Here is a 15,000-nt window from a genome sequence, read left to right on the forward strand (position 1 = left end):
CCACAATAGGGAATCCAAGTTTTACATTGAAATATATAGGAAAAATCTTTAAAAATCTTCTTCTCAAGAACCACTAGGCCAGAAAAGCTGAAACTTATGTGGAAGCATCCTTGGGTAGTGTAGATTCTAAATTGTTCAAATCATGACCCCCAGGGGTAGGGCGGGGCCACAATAGGGAATCCAAGTTTTACATTGAAATATATAGGAAAAATCTTAAAAAATCTTCTTCTCAAGAATCACTTGGCCAGAAAACACTGAAACTTATGTGGAAGCATCCTTGGGTAGTGTAGATTCTAAATTGTTCAAACAGGACCCCCCCCCCCGGGGTAGGGCGGGGCCACAATAGGTATTACAAGGGGGGGGGGGATCTGGTAAAGAACAGCATGACTAAAGTTACTCAGGTGAGCGATGTGGCCCATGGGCCTCTTGTTGCTATAAACGCTTGCAGATATTGAGCTGATTTTTGGTATGTGAGTGTACCTTGACGAGTTACAGATCAAGTTTTCATTTCGTTCCGTTTCCATTGTGACAGAATTAGGGCCATTTTAATTTCTTTTAGAGCAACCACATTACACTTACCAGTGGGGACTCTGGTATCGCCTATGTAATACTCTCAGAATGCTTGTTAACTTTATTTTCCTCATTTCTGATATTGAACTAGATTCAAGCGTAATTATTAGACATTGTGCTAACTTCATTTAAAACAGAAAGCGATATGAAGCTATTCAAGCTTGGGAGGACATCTTGATAGATTATCCTACGGACATGATGGCAGTCCGACAGTGTTTTCTGGGAATGATCAATTTGGGGCTACAACAAGAAAACAAAGATATTATGACAAGAATTTTACCTCACTTTTCTGTCGAAACGCCTGGATACAGGTTAGTAATGTTTTTTGTCTTAGCATAAAACTTTTGCAAAGACTTAAGATACTTAGTGTACAAAAAGTCCGTTGGAAATACATGACTGTGTACTGTATATTTTATTCAGATTATAGCTCATCTGGCTGGAAAATGATTTTCTGATCAACATAAATCCACCGTCTGTCCCTTTGTTGTATTGTAACTTTTCGACTTCTTCTCCAGAACCAGTGGACCAGTTTCAACCAAACTTCTCACAAAGCAGAAAATTCAATTTTGTTCAAATGAAGAATCACATCCCCCTTAAAGGGGAAGATAATTACTATAAGAAATAAGAAACAACAGAACAGAGGATTCAAAGTTTTACACCAAAGTATAGGAAAATATCCTTTTCAAGAACCACTGGGTCATGACTTAGATAAGTCATCTTCAGGTATTGCAGATAATGGTCCTGGGAATAGTTGGGGCCTCAATTAGGGATTAAATATTAGATGAAATATATAGGAAAATATTTAAAATCCTCTTCGACCATGATTACTCATACCAATACGCAAACAACTAAATTTAGAACAGATTCATATTTGTTGAAATCATTACTCCCTGGGCGAGTTAAAATAGGCATTAAAAATGTACAGGAGAATACATAGAAAGTTGAAATTAACAGGAGGAACTAAAAAGATATACAAACTTAAGTTAACATTAAGTCATGTGGATCATGTGAATTCAAGATTCAACAGAGCCAAGGTCTGTCGGGTGAGCATTGTAGCCCATGGGTCTCTTGTTTTTAAAGCAGCATTTATAATTGCCCTTTCCTTTTTGTTTAAACAGTACGGTTCTGGGTTGGCAAGCATTCTGTTTGGAAGAAAATAATTACTATGACCTTGCAGAAAAAGTTGCAAAGAAGGTAAAAATTTACTGAAACAAAATACACGTTTATGGAACGGTGAATTTTAAAATTTTAATTAAGGAGAAAAAGGAAAACGTAAACGCAGGGGGTTTGACCGGATATAATGATAATAATATACTAAAGATGAAAAAGACGCAATTAATGGAAGATCTGTTACTTATTGTTCAGTTTAACTATACGATTTCAGAGCCTGGAATTAGAACGCCACGAGACCTATGCATCTCACACTTTATCACATGTGTATTTGATGCAGGGAATGCATGACAAAGGAATTAATTTTATGCTGTCAACCGAGAGCGACTGGAACGTATGTATCATGTTTACATGGGCATGTAATTGTCGATAACTAACATAATTTGAATTTTCTTTTAATAAGTTCAGAACTTAATTTGTACTTGTATATTACAGCGATGCGAATTTCTTGCCTGTCACAATTACTGGCATGTAGGAATCTTTCATGCTGAAAAGGTAGTTATCATTCTAACTTGTATTATTATCAAAAGTGTTAAAATATCTTAAAACTACAATATTTATCCCATACTATTTCAATTAAGAGGCCCGTGGGCCACAATGCTCATCTGAGTCACTTTAGCCAAACATAATTTTTTTTTCAAAAATTTCCTCTAAGGTTTTCCATCACGAATAGGACCTAATTCTTTATCCTTAAATGTCAATCACATACACATGTATGATAAAATGATAATAATTTAAAGCATTTTAGAGTACAAAAGGATTGACAGAGAGAGAATTTCAAAATGTATTTACCTAAACAGTAATAAATCAACGAAGATTGAAGTGAAGCATACATGTATGAAGACAAGCAATTTTTTTAAAAATAAAAAAATTCAAACACGGTAATAAGAATATCATTCAATAAATTAAATGCATTTTTTAACCAGAAAGATTTTTTAAGATTAAATTGATTTTTATTGATTAAAAACAGAGGGAGGTAACTCCTCAATGAAAGGTCAAGGTCATAAATTAGGACACACTCCACTCTTACACACTGATAGTAATAAATGAGAATTATATTGAATATCCTAAGTATGCTATCCCTACATATCTGCTGTGTATTTAATGTCATTGAATCCAAGACTATTAGGGATGGCTTACCTTAATTCATAAATATTTTTACTCCATGTTTTGAATCAAAATTTAGACCTAAGGGAGTTACGATTTATTTTAAGTTAAATCAACAAAGCATTGCGATGCTCAAATATTAAAACGATGTTTTGGAGAAGATTTTTTCCCTCTACACATGCATGTAAAATTTAGATCTCTGATTTAAACTAAACTCTAACCACAGGGCTCATATATGTACATATATTTTAAAAAATCTGCATGAATTGATCAAATTTGAATTTACGCTACCTGAGAATACTTCCATATAAATATGATTAATCATAACTTCTTTGTTCTTGAGAAGAAGATTGTTAAAGATTTTTCCTGTATATTCCAGTGGAAAACTTTTATCGGCTATTGTGGCACCACCCTACCCCTGGGGGTCATGATTTGAACTAGTTTGAGTCTACACTATGCAATAAAGCTTTCACTTAAGGTCCAGTGGAAGATTTAAATTTTTACTAATTCTTAATTATCTCCCCATGAAAGAGGGCGTAGCCCTTCATTTGAACAAACTTGAATCCCCTTTACCCAAGAATACATTATGGCAAGTTTGGTTGAAATTGCCCCAATGTTCTTGAGAAGAAGTGGAAAATGTGAAAAGTATACAGACTACAGACGGACGGCGGAATAGTTCACTTGAGCCTTCGGTTCAGGTGAGTTAAAAAAAAAAATACCTATAAACACGATCTAGGTAGAAGTAAGAGAAGTTGATCATAAATGTTTACACATGTACATGTATATTATTTTTTTGTCATTTTATATAGGGAGATTTCAGGTCGGCATTAGAAATATTTGATTCACAGGTGAGAATATGAGGAAGCATTAATTTGTAAATAAAATATGTAAGAGAAAAAAGATATGAGAATATTTGAACCTTGTTGGAAAAACTTCACTACGTCAACGTTTAAGTATAAATATTTGGTAGGTTGGAGTCCGAACACAAAGATCTAAAAGTGATTTCAATTTAACCGATGCCGCGCATTTGCTGTACAGGCTAAAACTGGAAGGTAATCAACCGACTTAATCATTCAATGTCCATTATAACTGATTTGATATAAAAGCAATCCTAACAATTTGTTTTTCAATTGTTAGTCTTACAAACCTATCAGTAATTAAATATAACGAGTGGTTTATTATGGAGTAAAACCGCTTTAGAAACTGAACAACTTGATGGAACTGAAACATTAAATTTGTCTTGCATTGATCCAGGGACCTGTATACTAAGTATAGTTTATAGGTCCTTGATTGATCATTGTGACAAAAACAGTAAAGATTCCACTTTCTATTTTGATTTTAATATTACTTCATTAAAACAATTACACAGTTGAATAATTATCTTTGTTTTTATCTCCACTCATTTTTTTGGTTTAAATATCTAGGAGTTGAGGTGGGCAACCGTTCGTCTGTGTTAGATGAGACAAGTGGTGTGTATATGTTTGGACACGGTCAGATGTTCACTGAAGCACATCTGTTTCTGAAAAGCTGTTGTGATGAGGACAAAAGCATAAAAGAAAAACAGCTTCAGTCTTTGAAAGAATATGTAAAGTAGGTAATTGCTCAGATTTATTGTAGCCATCTTCCCAAGTCCAGGGTTTCTAATCCACTCCGCTCCACATAAACCCTTGAACGAATAGACTAGGTTTGACGGGGTTAGAAATGCGCTCTCTGATTGGCCTCATGCAAGTTTGCATGACCAATCAGAAACATTGTTTTATTTAACCTGAAACTAAATCATAAACAGAAAAACACGCCAGCTTAAGTTCCAACGATGACGTCATTTTCAGTAAATGGCCCAGTTAAAGTTTTGTCTCAGCTTTTTAGTTGAGTTATATTGAATTAATTACCGACTTCCAATATTGTCTCGAATTTTCTGTTTAATTCGCTTACTCTGGTTGGCCAATAGCAGAGGTCAGTGGAGTTGAAAATGTGTAATCTCACTAGATAGCGCGACAGTAAACCCCATCAAACTTAGTCTATTCGATCAAGGGTTAATGTGGATCGGGGTGGATCAGAAACCCTTGACTTGGGGAGTTAATGTGGAGCGGGATGGATCAGAAACCCTTGACTTGGTAAGATGTATTGTAGTAATTGCATTACATTAAACTAAATCATAATAAATGGGTTATTACATTACAGTAAATCACAATTATATCGGGTTATTGCATTAAATCACAGTATTGGGATATTACATTCTATAAAACTACAACAACAGGTATTACTTACAATATTAAATAATTATGATATCAGATTATTGCATCGAATAAAATAATGATATCAGTTTGACACAATTTTAAATCAAAATGATGTTATGCATGTAATGACAGTGTATCCCTCGTCATTGCTGCATACATGTACAGAACATAATGTTAAAATTTTTATTATAGAGATAGTGAAATGTGGGACAATAAAACTGTAGTAAAAGAGGTTGGCATTCCTCTTTGTGAAGGGATACTGGCCTTTGAGAATGGGGAGCATGACAAAGCTACTGATTTACTCTACCCACTACGCTACAACGTCATACGAATCGGGGGAAGCCATGCACAGGTAATGTAGTCCAGCCAAGCACAGGTAATGTACCCCAGCCAAGCACAGGTAATGTACACCAGCCAAGCACAGGTAATGTACCCCAGCAATGCACAGGTAATGCTAGAGGCTTGATTTGTCGCCACTTACATGTGTAACATCTAGCATCCATTGTAGGAATTCTCACCGCTAAAATTCCAAGTGGAAATGAATGAGGAGTGTGTGTGTCTAAAGTCATTTTTTCGTTACTTTTACGTAGAAATTTAATAACTCTGAAAAATTCCACGGGGGTCTGGATCTTCCGATCATGGATCCCCGGAACGAGCGCTCTACCGAATGAGCTACTGTGACGGTTACTGTAAAGGAAATAGAAGCATAAAAGTTTAGGAATTAGCTTTTTGATTTCTTTTTTAGCTCACCTAACTAAGTCGTGTACTCTTATGCTATATTCCCGGAGAAGGTGTCCGATTTTTTGAGTAACTACACGTATATAATCTCCGGTGATATCAAATACGCATGAGTGATGCAGTCATAGATGCACAGTACTACCATTGCTTTGAATGCTGCATCTTACCTATATTTACCAGACCACTGACCGTTCCCAAATTCTGAAAGCATTACCTTGACCAAAGTGCTTGAATAATGCAACTCAGTTACTTACTACGGTAACCATACATGTACTTGCTTCGGATTCTCTATAAAACATTCATTTTCCGGACGAGTGGCCACCTATTTTTAGGAGATCCAGTTTCCAATTATTTTTAGGCCCTACCTGAACCACAGAGGCGTGCATCGGGCAATGTGTCTTAAAGCTGAACATGATTCGTAAAAGCAATGTGTCCGCCATTTTTGTTCGGATTCTCGCTATATCTGAGGACCCCTATATAAAGGGCCTGACTTGGACACTGTTCAGTATGATCAGTCGACACCGGTGTAGGCGGACGTATGCTACACAGCACTCAAAAATAACTGTAATACCTCGTCTAATGCAGGAAAGTAGATACAAAAGAAACTTACAATTATAGTTGTACAGGTTAGTGCATTATACAAACAAACACAGATACACGTAACTACAATAAAATGTAAACAAAGGTATTGCAAGATAACCAGCTCGAACACGGGTCGCCATTCCACGCCGATACCCGTGACAATAAAACAGTCAGGTGTAACGAATGCGAAGAGTATACCCTGGTGTTGATGTATCGTAGATATAATATCGAAATGGCGTATGCCTATTTACGAGTCGTGTTCAGCTTTAACTTAGGAATCATAAACTCTACCAGTATTTATCTATATGAAACATTTTGGGGAAACGCATTTTCATACTTGCTGCAACAGGTAAAAGTGATCTACATTTTACAGATTTGGAATACAAGGTCTGTGATAATGTGATCCTAGCAACTTTTTTGCACATTCAATTTGAGGCTTTGTGTCACTCACTGAAAACGATTATCAGAGTCTTCTCATTCGTGCAGGCACCTGGCTCCGGGGGCATAAAACTTAGACGAGCTCACTTTTGATCTCAGTCTCACTTTTACCAGAGGAATTAATAGTGGAAAAGTGAGATTGAGATCAAAAGTGAGCTCGTCTAAGTTTTATGGCCCCGGGGTCAGATCCCATCTCGGCTGTTCCATGGGTCCGTGTTTTGCCCCGTTAACGATTCGTTTTGTTTACTGAATTTATGAGAATGATCATTGTTCATTATCCTCATGTTTTACGTTCATTAATGATAACCTTCATTAATGAGGCTTGATTTTTTTAAATTTGTATCAAGATAAATTTTACTTTGAAAATGTATTCAACTTTAAATGAAAATTTCTTTTTTCTTTCTCTCTCTGAAACTGTAGCGGGATGTCTTTAACCAGATCTTGATAAATGCTGCCTTAAGGTCCTCAAACACTAAGAACCGTCGACTGGGAAGGTAAGTAAACGATGAACTTTATGTTGACTCTTGTGTGTTGACAAAAAATTTAGGCAATTGTATGAGCTTTGCAGATCTTATCAGGGAGAACTTGAACTTGATATTCAGACAGACTAAATCACATTAGGTTTTCTTATAGGATGCTGCTGAGTGAACGAAAACTGGCTAAGACAAGTGACAGCTGGACAGATAGAATGATAGCCAAGTTCGTTGCAGAGCATGGTTCATAGGGTATTCACATCGAACTAGGCAAAAACCTTTTACACACTTTGTTATGTAAAAAGGATTATTCAAGGACATTTTATAAAACGTGTTAATTAAGAATTAATAAACAGAAATGTTGTTGAGTATTCAATTTTTATTTCGTGTAAATTCATGGCATTGTATTTCACAGTGCAATAGACATGCGGAAAACACATTTTAATGTCTATATCAAATGACTTTTAAGGAGATCCTTTGTGACTCAGTAAGAAAACAACCAAACACCAAGTAACCAAACTACAGAGATTCTACTCTTACTGCGTTATGCTCCACGGAAATCTTGGCAAAAATATGAGGTATTAATTCACAGATATACCTAACAGGTACATGTAGCTAATGGTTGGGAAATCACAAAACAAAGATTCCAGCGAATTACGGCTACATACCAACATACTCGGTCCTCCCCTATCATCAATGATTCAATGAGCGAATTACTAGTATTTTTAAACATGTGTACAATTGTTTATTTTTTCAAGCAATAATTTCGAGTTATCTAAGTCATAGGTCACACAAATAATGTATAAGGATTTCTTATCATTAAAACTATATTTACAGGTTTACCCATGGTTCTATTTTGTAGCCACTTTTATTTTTGATGTATCTAAATGATGTTGCTATGATTATGTTATCAATATGTAGATTGTTTGCTGATGACAGTTCGCTTCAACAATCTTCATACAATGTATTTTTAGATACTGAATACAACTTCAATCATGATTTACATATCTTGGAAGTATGGCTGAATAAGTGGCTACATAATTTCAACGGTGAACCCATCTAAAACAAAGGTTTTTCTTTCAATGTTAAAAATATTGCTGTTATACCTAACTTATTTTTTTAAAGTCAACAGAATGGCATGCGTTACATCCCATCGTCACTTGGGTTATCATTGTCACAAAATCTTAGCTTGTCTGAATATACTGATGGTATATTGTAAATATTGCTTTAAAAACTAGGGCTTAAATAAATTAGAAAGTAAACTAAGTAGAAATAATCTTTTCAAAATTGTACACTACATTTATTAGACAACAGACGTGTGCTTGAATATACCTAATAGATGTTGTTTTCGATGGCTGCTTTATATAGGATGCTGAAAAGCTCAAAAAGTGATTATCACATGACTTCCTATTTTAGTATCTATAGATACACTTTACATGAAACTCGAGAAACTTTAAATTCCAGGCTCCATATTGCAAAAATGACATTTTACTCTGTTCAAAATTTACATATGTGTAGGGGATGTTCCTGAATATTTGATTTTGTCCCATACAAGCATGAAAATGTGTTGAACTAAAATTCCCGTAATAGAGACCAGTTATTGTTCAAGGATGTAGACGAGAATTATTCAAAAAATCTTTTGTATCAGATGCTTTGAAACCGTGGAATTTTTTAAAACCAGAAGTGAAAGAAGCCATCTCAGTCAATTTATTCCCTATTAAAAACTTAAATTACAATTTCCTTGTCAACAAATACAATATATCATCTATCTAGTCAAATGCTGACTGACGTTTTTCATACTAATTCTTCGGTTATTATTTACATACTGAATTATCTACGTGTTTTTCCATTTGCACTGTCATGACAAGGAGCACAAGGCGGGTGTGACTGGTAGAAAGGGGATGCTTGCTCCCCCATGGCACCTGATCTCATCCCTGATGCTTTTAGAGGTTCGTGTTTCCTCTGTTCCCGATTTGTAATGTTTCAATGGACTCTTGAGTTTGATTACTATTTCTTATTTCCATATTTCTATTAAAAAGACTGTCTATGCTTGATGAATACAAACTCGTTATTACTAATTAATACCACTATTTTTTGCTGTTGTCCATAAATTTACCGATGAAACCTGTAACTTTGAATTGCTGTTATTTTAGAAAAAGAATTTTTATATCTATTATTTGTAAAATTTTACATTTCTATGAGTTATTTTGCATGACATTTTTTTAATATTTATGGAGATAAATCAGTATTAAAAGTTGTAAGAACTTGTTTCCAAACATTTTGATTCATCAATTAAATGTTAAAATAAATAATGATTCATAATGGTTGGTCTCGTTTTCAGTTCCGTAATTGCCCCTTAATACATCACAAATGCTTGCATAACCGTCTTTCCCTTGAAATTAATCGTTCACAGGCCCCTAGGAAACAGGGTGGGTGGGGGGGGGGGTGGAGGGGGGGGGTATCATTGATCTGAAAAATCATGGTACATTCATTGGTGGAAGAACCCACTTTGAAAGTTTCTCTTCATTTGGTATTTTTCCAGTCTTGAATAATTTCTTGCATAATGTTCGTACATATATATTTAATTTTGTTAAATACGTTACTCTAGTGCTTTCGCGTCATCTGTTTGACAAAAAAAAGCTCTGCTATTGAATGGACAATTTTCCATACGGCTGTTTTAAGACTGATTATTTTTTACGGGAGGGGGGGGGGGCAGGGGAGACGCACCCCTTTTCCTGAGAATTGCTTTTGATGTGGTATTACTATCATGTAAATTTTCAATTGGAAGCTCCCCCCCCCCCCCCCGTTGGAGTCGAACACTGGCAATTTTGAGCATTTTAAAAAAAATTGTGCGAAAAAGTTAGAGAAAGCCCCCCCCCCTCCCCCACACACACCCAAAACAAGAAGTCTGTGAGCCACTGCTCACTAGTAATAACCCTGCTCTGATGTGAATATACAAGTTCAGTTACGGACGGATTCAGGGTTAAACAATAGATTGACATCGTATTCGTACAAAAATGAATCCCACCATATTATGCCTCAAAAATTATTTTGTTATTATTCTGTATTATATGTTATTGTTGATATGCGATAAGTTGTATGTCTTCATCATTAAAATCTAGCTAGGTTTCTATTATTCGCAAGCAATTTTTGGATTTCCAGAATTCACCATAACCCACAATGGACCAAAGTTAAAAATCAAGTGTTATTTTTATAGCATTAATGATGCCGGAAGGCTTAGACGTATTTTCCCTGATGATATATAAGATTTTCCTACGCATTTATGTATACGTGCAGACGTTTGAAAGTTGTCGGGTCACTTCTCTTTAACACCCTCTCTCGCGTAGGTTGTTTTTCTCAAGTACCATCGGTAGGTCAATATACTATACTACCTATACGTCATTTCAATCCATTTCTAAATGTTATGTAAACTCTTATCTAATGAAATTAATGATATACATTTAACGGGTTTAGGAAGATATGAACCAATTGGCGAAAAGTGAAATTAAAATCATATTGGTATATTTTATTAAGTTTTTAAGAAATTTAATGAAAAAAGAAATATTAAAGAAATTAAGTGGGATGTGCAGTCACGTATTACCGAGCATGGGAGGCCCCAATTTTTCTCCCTAAGAATAAATGGTCTTTGCTGTTAATTTTGTTATTGATATTGTCAATCAGAGGTCGGTTACCCCCCTTTTGGGTTGCAGAATGATCGAATCTTCCCATCTCCTACATGTACGTCAGTGTACCCAAAACTTTGCTTAAAATGAAAGTGGGAACTTCCTCTCTTCCCCTGTACATGTATATGTGAAATAGGTTTTGTGAAATGGACATTTTTTCCTTTTGCTTGCCAATTATTTTTCTGACTGCCTCGATCTTCTTTCTCGCATGTTAAAGAAAAATGATGCTACATGCATGTTTTGATATGAATAATTTTATTTGGAGGAAAAAGTTGTATTATATACTTAAATTTAAAAAAGGTAAATTTCTGTGAAGAATACATACAAAAATGTCGATAGTTTGTTTTTCAAACTTTTTTGGGAAACTAAAGTTCTAAAATCCAGCTAAGTGGATGGAATGTCTGGTTTTTCGTAGTTACTTAGAATTGGGGTGTAGCGGGTTTGTGGGACAGGCCATGTGGAGAACACTAAGGGCCTTTGGTATAACTGGAGCAGAGAGGAGGAGTGATGGGGCAGATACAAGGGTGGATCCAAAAGTAATCTCACATCTGCTATAAAATCTTTAATAATCGAAAGTTTACAATAAAACTATATACTAATACCTCTATTTATTTTGACTTTTATCCTAAAATTTCATTGAGATATATACAATACTTTATAAGATATTAAAATAAACACAACGTTGGGTCTGGTCTATCGCCACACGGCAAGAATGTACCGACGCCGTTTTGATGTTTCTCTTCGACACTCATTTTGAATCTAATGAAACGTAATATTTACGCATAAAGGAATGAATTTAGAAATAATATTTGGACAAAGTTCAAATAATTTTATTACAACAACCCAAAAATACGACGGTGTATCACAAAATGGCAATAGTGTTAAAAAAAGCACGTGAGAGGTTAAAAAGATGGGGATGAACTGAAAATCACAGGTACCTGACAAATGGTTGGTGTGCATTGTAACAACACCCCCCCCCCCCCCCCATTCAGAGAATTTTTTAGACACAATAACTAAGCAAAAATACACGAATTCCTAGCCTAAAATACGAATACTTCGTTATTTGATATTTTTTTCCCCGTTATTGCTAATTTTAAGAGATTGTCCCTATACGGTATTTAATTCATGTATATTTACTAGGTTATCGTGTCTAAAAAATTCTCAGAAGGAAGTGGGGGGGGGGGGGGGGGTTACACCAATCGTTCGTCAGGTGCCGAAAAGTAACATCATAATAACTTCGATAACATTCTTGCCGTGCGGCGAAAGACAAAACCTGAAGTTGTATTTATTTTAATATCTTAAAATGTATTTTATATAATCGAATGAAACTTCAAGACAAAAATCAAAATAGACAGGAATATTAGTATTTAGGTATGAGATGCAAAACCAATTTGATAGCATGTGTAAAAAAAAATTATACAAAGACAACGTGAAGCACGTCAAAATGAAAGAATGAATTTCAAAAAAAAAAACTTTTCCGGGCTTTTTTAAAATTGAGAAATACGTATATTGTCTTGGAGCGGGGGATTGTCCTTACCTTGTACGCCCTCTCTCTTAAGACGTGTTTTAAACTTTAAAAAAAAAACTTCTAAGAAGACAGTGTAAACAAACTGGACTGATGCACATACCTTTCTTTCTTCTTATATATTGTTGGGGATTTTTTGTATGGAAGGGGGGTCCAGATTTTTTTCCTATGGTTAACATGATAATTAAGTCTGATAAATATACATAAACTGTGGAGAAAACAACAACAGACCCGGGGTTGCTAGTATAATGGGGGGGGGGGGGGGGTGCTTGTCCACAAGCCTATATATCGGTTGCATGATTTCGTAGGAATGAGGAATTTGTTTAAAATTCGGGTGTAGGAAAAAAAAATTGTTTAGATTTGTCCAGTAATATAATTAATAATTGATGGATAGAGATAGGAGAATATTGCAAACAAAACAGATAAATATACGCATTGATATCTTGATTATTTTATTCAACCTAATAAATAAATAGGTAAAGTATTTTTTTAAAAAAACATAACATAGTATTGATATTTGAACTGTATTCAACTTGTGTTGTAGTCAACCTTATATGACAGTGCTAAAAGCAAAGAGATTGCAAAATTATAAAGTTTCGGGTTCAAAATATTGGATTTTGGCAATAATTAATCAACAGAAAAAAATGAGTTCCTATTTGAAAATTTCAGGTTTGTAATGTTTGATATAATTATATTCAAAGCCAAAATTATAGTTTTCTACCGATTAGTAATTTTTTCCCCATAGTACCTTTTCTATACCCGGAAAAAAGGCTAACACAAAATGTAGTTATTTTATCTTAGACTTTTCAATTCGATATTTTTATTATTTGAAAAAAAAAAACAGAAAACGAGATGGGGAGCAGATTTTTGACTTGCAAGGCATTGAACATATGGCGGGAAAGCAAACTTTTTGGGATTTTTCATGAAGAGTTTGATTTCCTGAAAACACATGATTATAAGAATCAAAGTTTATTCATATTTGTTTTAGAAGCCTATTTTAATCATAAAAAATAAAAATAGGAAAATTCTCTTCATGCATATGTTAAACTCGTCTGAGATTATTATCCAACAATAATACCCACAAATAAATGGGGGGGGGGGCATTAATACATACAAAACCATTGAACAATAATTCACACAATAAATCTCCCGCAAAATATTTTTGAATTGCTGATACAGTGTAAAGTTTTTATTTCTTAGTGATATTGGCAATTAGATTGAACAGATTCTTAAGGGAAAACGAACTGTCAGGTAGTGTGCACTTATACCTGAAACACATGCCTCACATCACACTGTGCATGGTATAACACAGTGGAATCTTACGGATTATCTGATCATTAGGCATAGTAGATGTATCTTAGTGTGCTATATACAGTATCATAAACAGTGCTTTAGATCCTGTGTACTTAATACAGATGGTCAAGCTTGATCATGCTGAGACTAACCAGAAATTAAAACTGGGGGACATGCAAATATTTATCTTAAATTCAGGGAACATGTATACAAAGAGTTCAAAATTTATCACCTACATCCCTCTCCCACTCAAAAATGATTATGATATCAAACTAGGAGAAAGTCAATTAAAGATAAAAATACATATTTTAATACTTTTATCTCCAAATAATTTGCCACAAAACAAATGAGTTTATACATTGTAAGAACCCCCTTCCTCACCTTATTTTATGAGTAATCACTAAAATCACTTTTAAAATAATTATACTTAAATAACATACTTACTTTTAATAACTTTATTTTCTTTTCTTTTAAAGATTTTATTTTCCCCATTCAAACTTGCTTTTAGTAAAAAAAAAAAAAAAAAAAAAAAAAAACAAACAAACAAACAAACAAACAAACAAAGAAAAAACGGAAAAAAACAACAATAACAAAAAAAAAAAAAAAAAAAAAAAAAAAAAAAAAAAAAAAAACCAAAACAAAACAAAAAAAACATAACGAGAGCATCAGTGTTTACAAAATGGAAGGCAAAGGAGTCAGACAAAAATCGTACTCTGATTGGATAATTTGTGGTTTATATTCTTGATTTGCCTTTCATCTAATTCGTTAAATTGAGGTTTGTATTCCTGGTTTGCCTTTATCTAATTCGTTAAATTGAGGTTTGTATTCCTGGTTTGCCTTAAATTTATCTGATTCGTTAGATTGAGGTTTGTATTCCTGGTTTGCCTTTATCTGATTCGTTAGATTGAGGTTTGTATTCCTGGTTTGCCTTTATCTGATTCGTTAGATTGAGGTTTGTATTCCTGGTTTGCCTTTATCTTATTCGTCAAATTGTGGTTTATATTTTTGGTTTGCCTTTATCTGATTCGTCAAATTGTGGTTTGTATTCTTGGTTTTCCCTAAACTGATTCGTCAAATTGTGGTTTATATATTTGGTTTGCCTTTATCTGATTCGTCAAATTGTGATATATATTTTTGGTTTACCTTTAACTGATCCGTCAAATTGTGGTTTGTATTCTTTTGTA

General features: G+C 34.3%; 1 protein-coding gene across 1 annotated transcript in view; it reads left to right on the plus strand.

Annotated features, from left to right (window-relative positions):
* LOC133172529 (tetratricopeptide repeat protein 38-like) overlaps positions 1–7,684 on the plus strand; it is an 11,582-nt gene extending 3,898 nt beyond the window's left edge. The window contains exons 5-14 of the mRNA XM_061307437.1: positions 708–881; positions 1,689–1,764; positions 1,955–2,074; positions 2,176–2,235; positions 3,657–3,695; positions 3,818–3,899; positions 4,272–4,437; positions 5,277–5,436; positions 7,263–7,336; positions 7,476–7,684. Coding sequence (XP_061163421.1) covers positions 708–881; positions 1,689–1,764; positions 1,955–2,074; positions 2,176–2,235; positions 3,657–3,695; positions 3,818–3,899; positions 4,272–4,437; positions 5,277–5,436; positions 7,263–7,336; positions 7,476–7,566 — 1,042 coding nt within the window. The 3' untranslated portion in view covers positions 7,567–7,684. The remainder of the gene's footprint in view (positions 1–707; positions 882–1,688; positions 1,765–1,954; positions 2,075–2,175; positions 2,236–3,656; positions 3,696–3,817; positions 3,900–4,271; positions 4,438–5,276; positions 5,437–7,262; positions 7,337–7,475) is intronic.
* Positions 7,685–15,000: the final 7,316 nt, after the last annotated feature.

This window comes from Saccostrea echinata, unplaced genomic scaffold (genome assembly GCF_033153115.1).
Source record: "Saccostrea echinata isolate AGI-Se365-2 ecotype Australia unplaced genomic scaffold, CSIRO_AGI_Sech_v1 ptg000054l, whole genome shotgun sequence".
Lineage (NCBI taxonomy): Eukaryota > Metazoa > Mollusca > Bivalvia > Ostreida > Ostreidae > Saccostrea > Saccostrea echinata.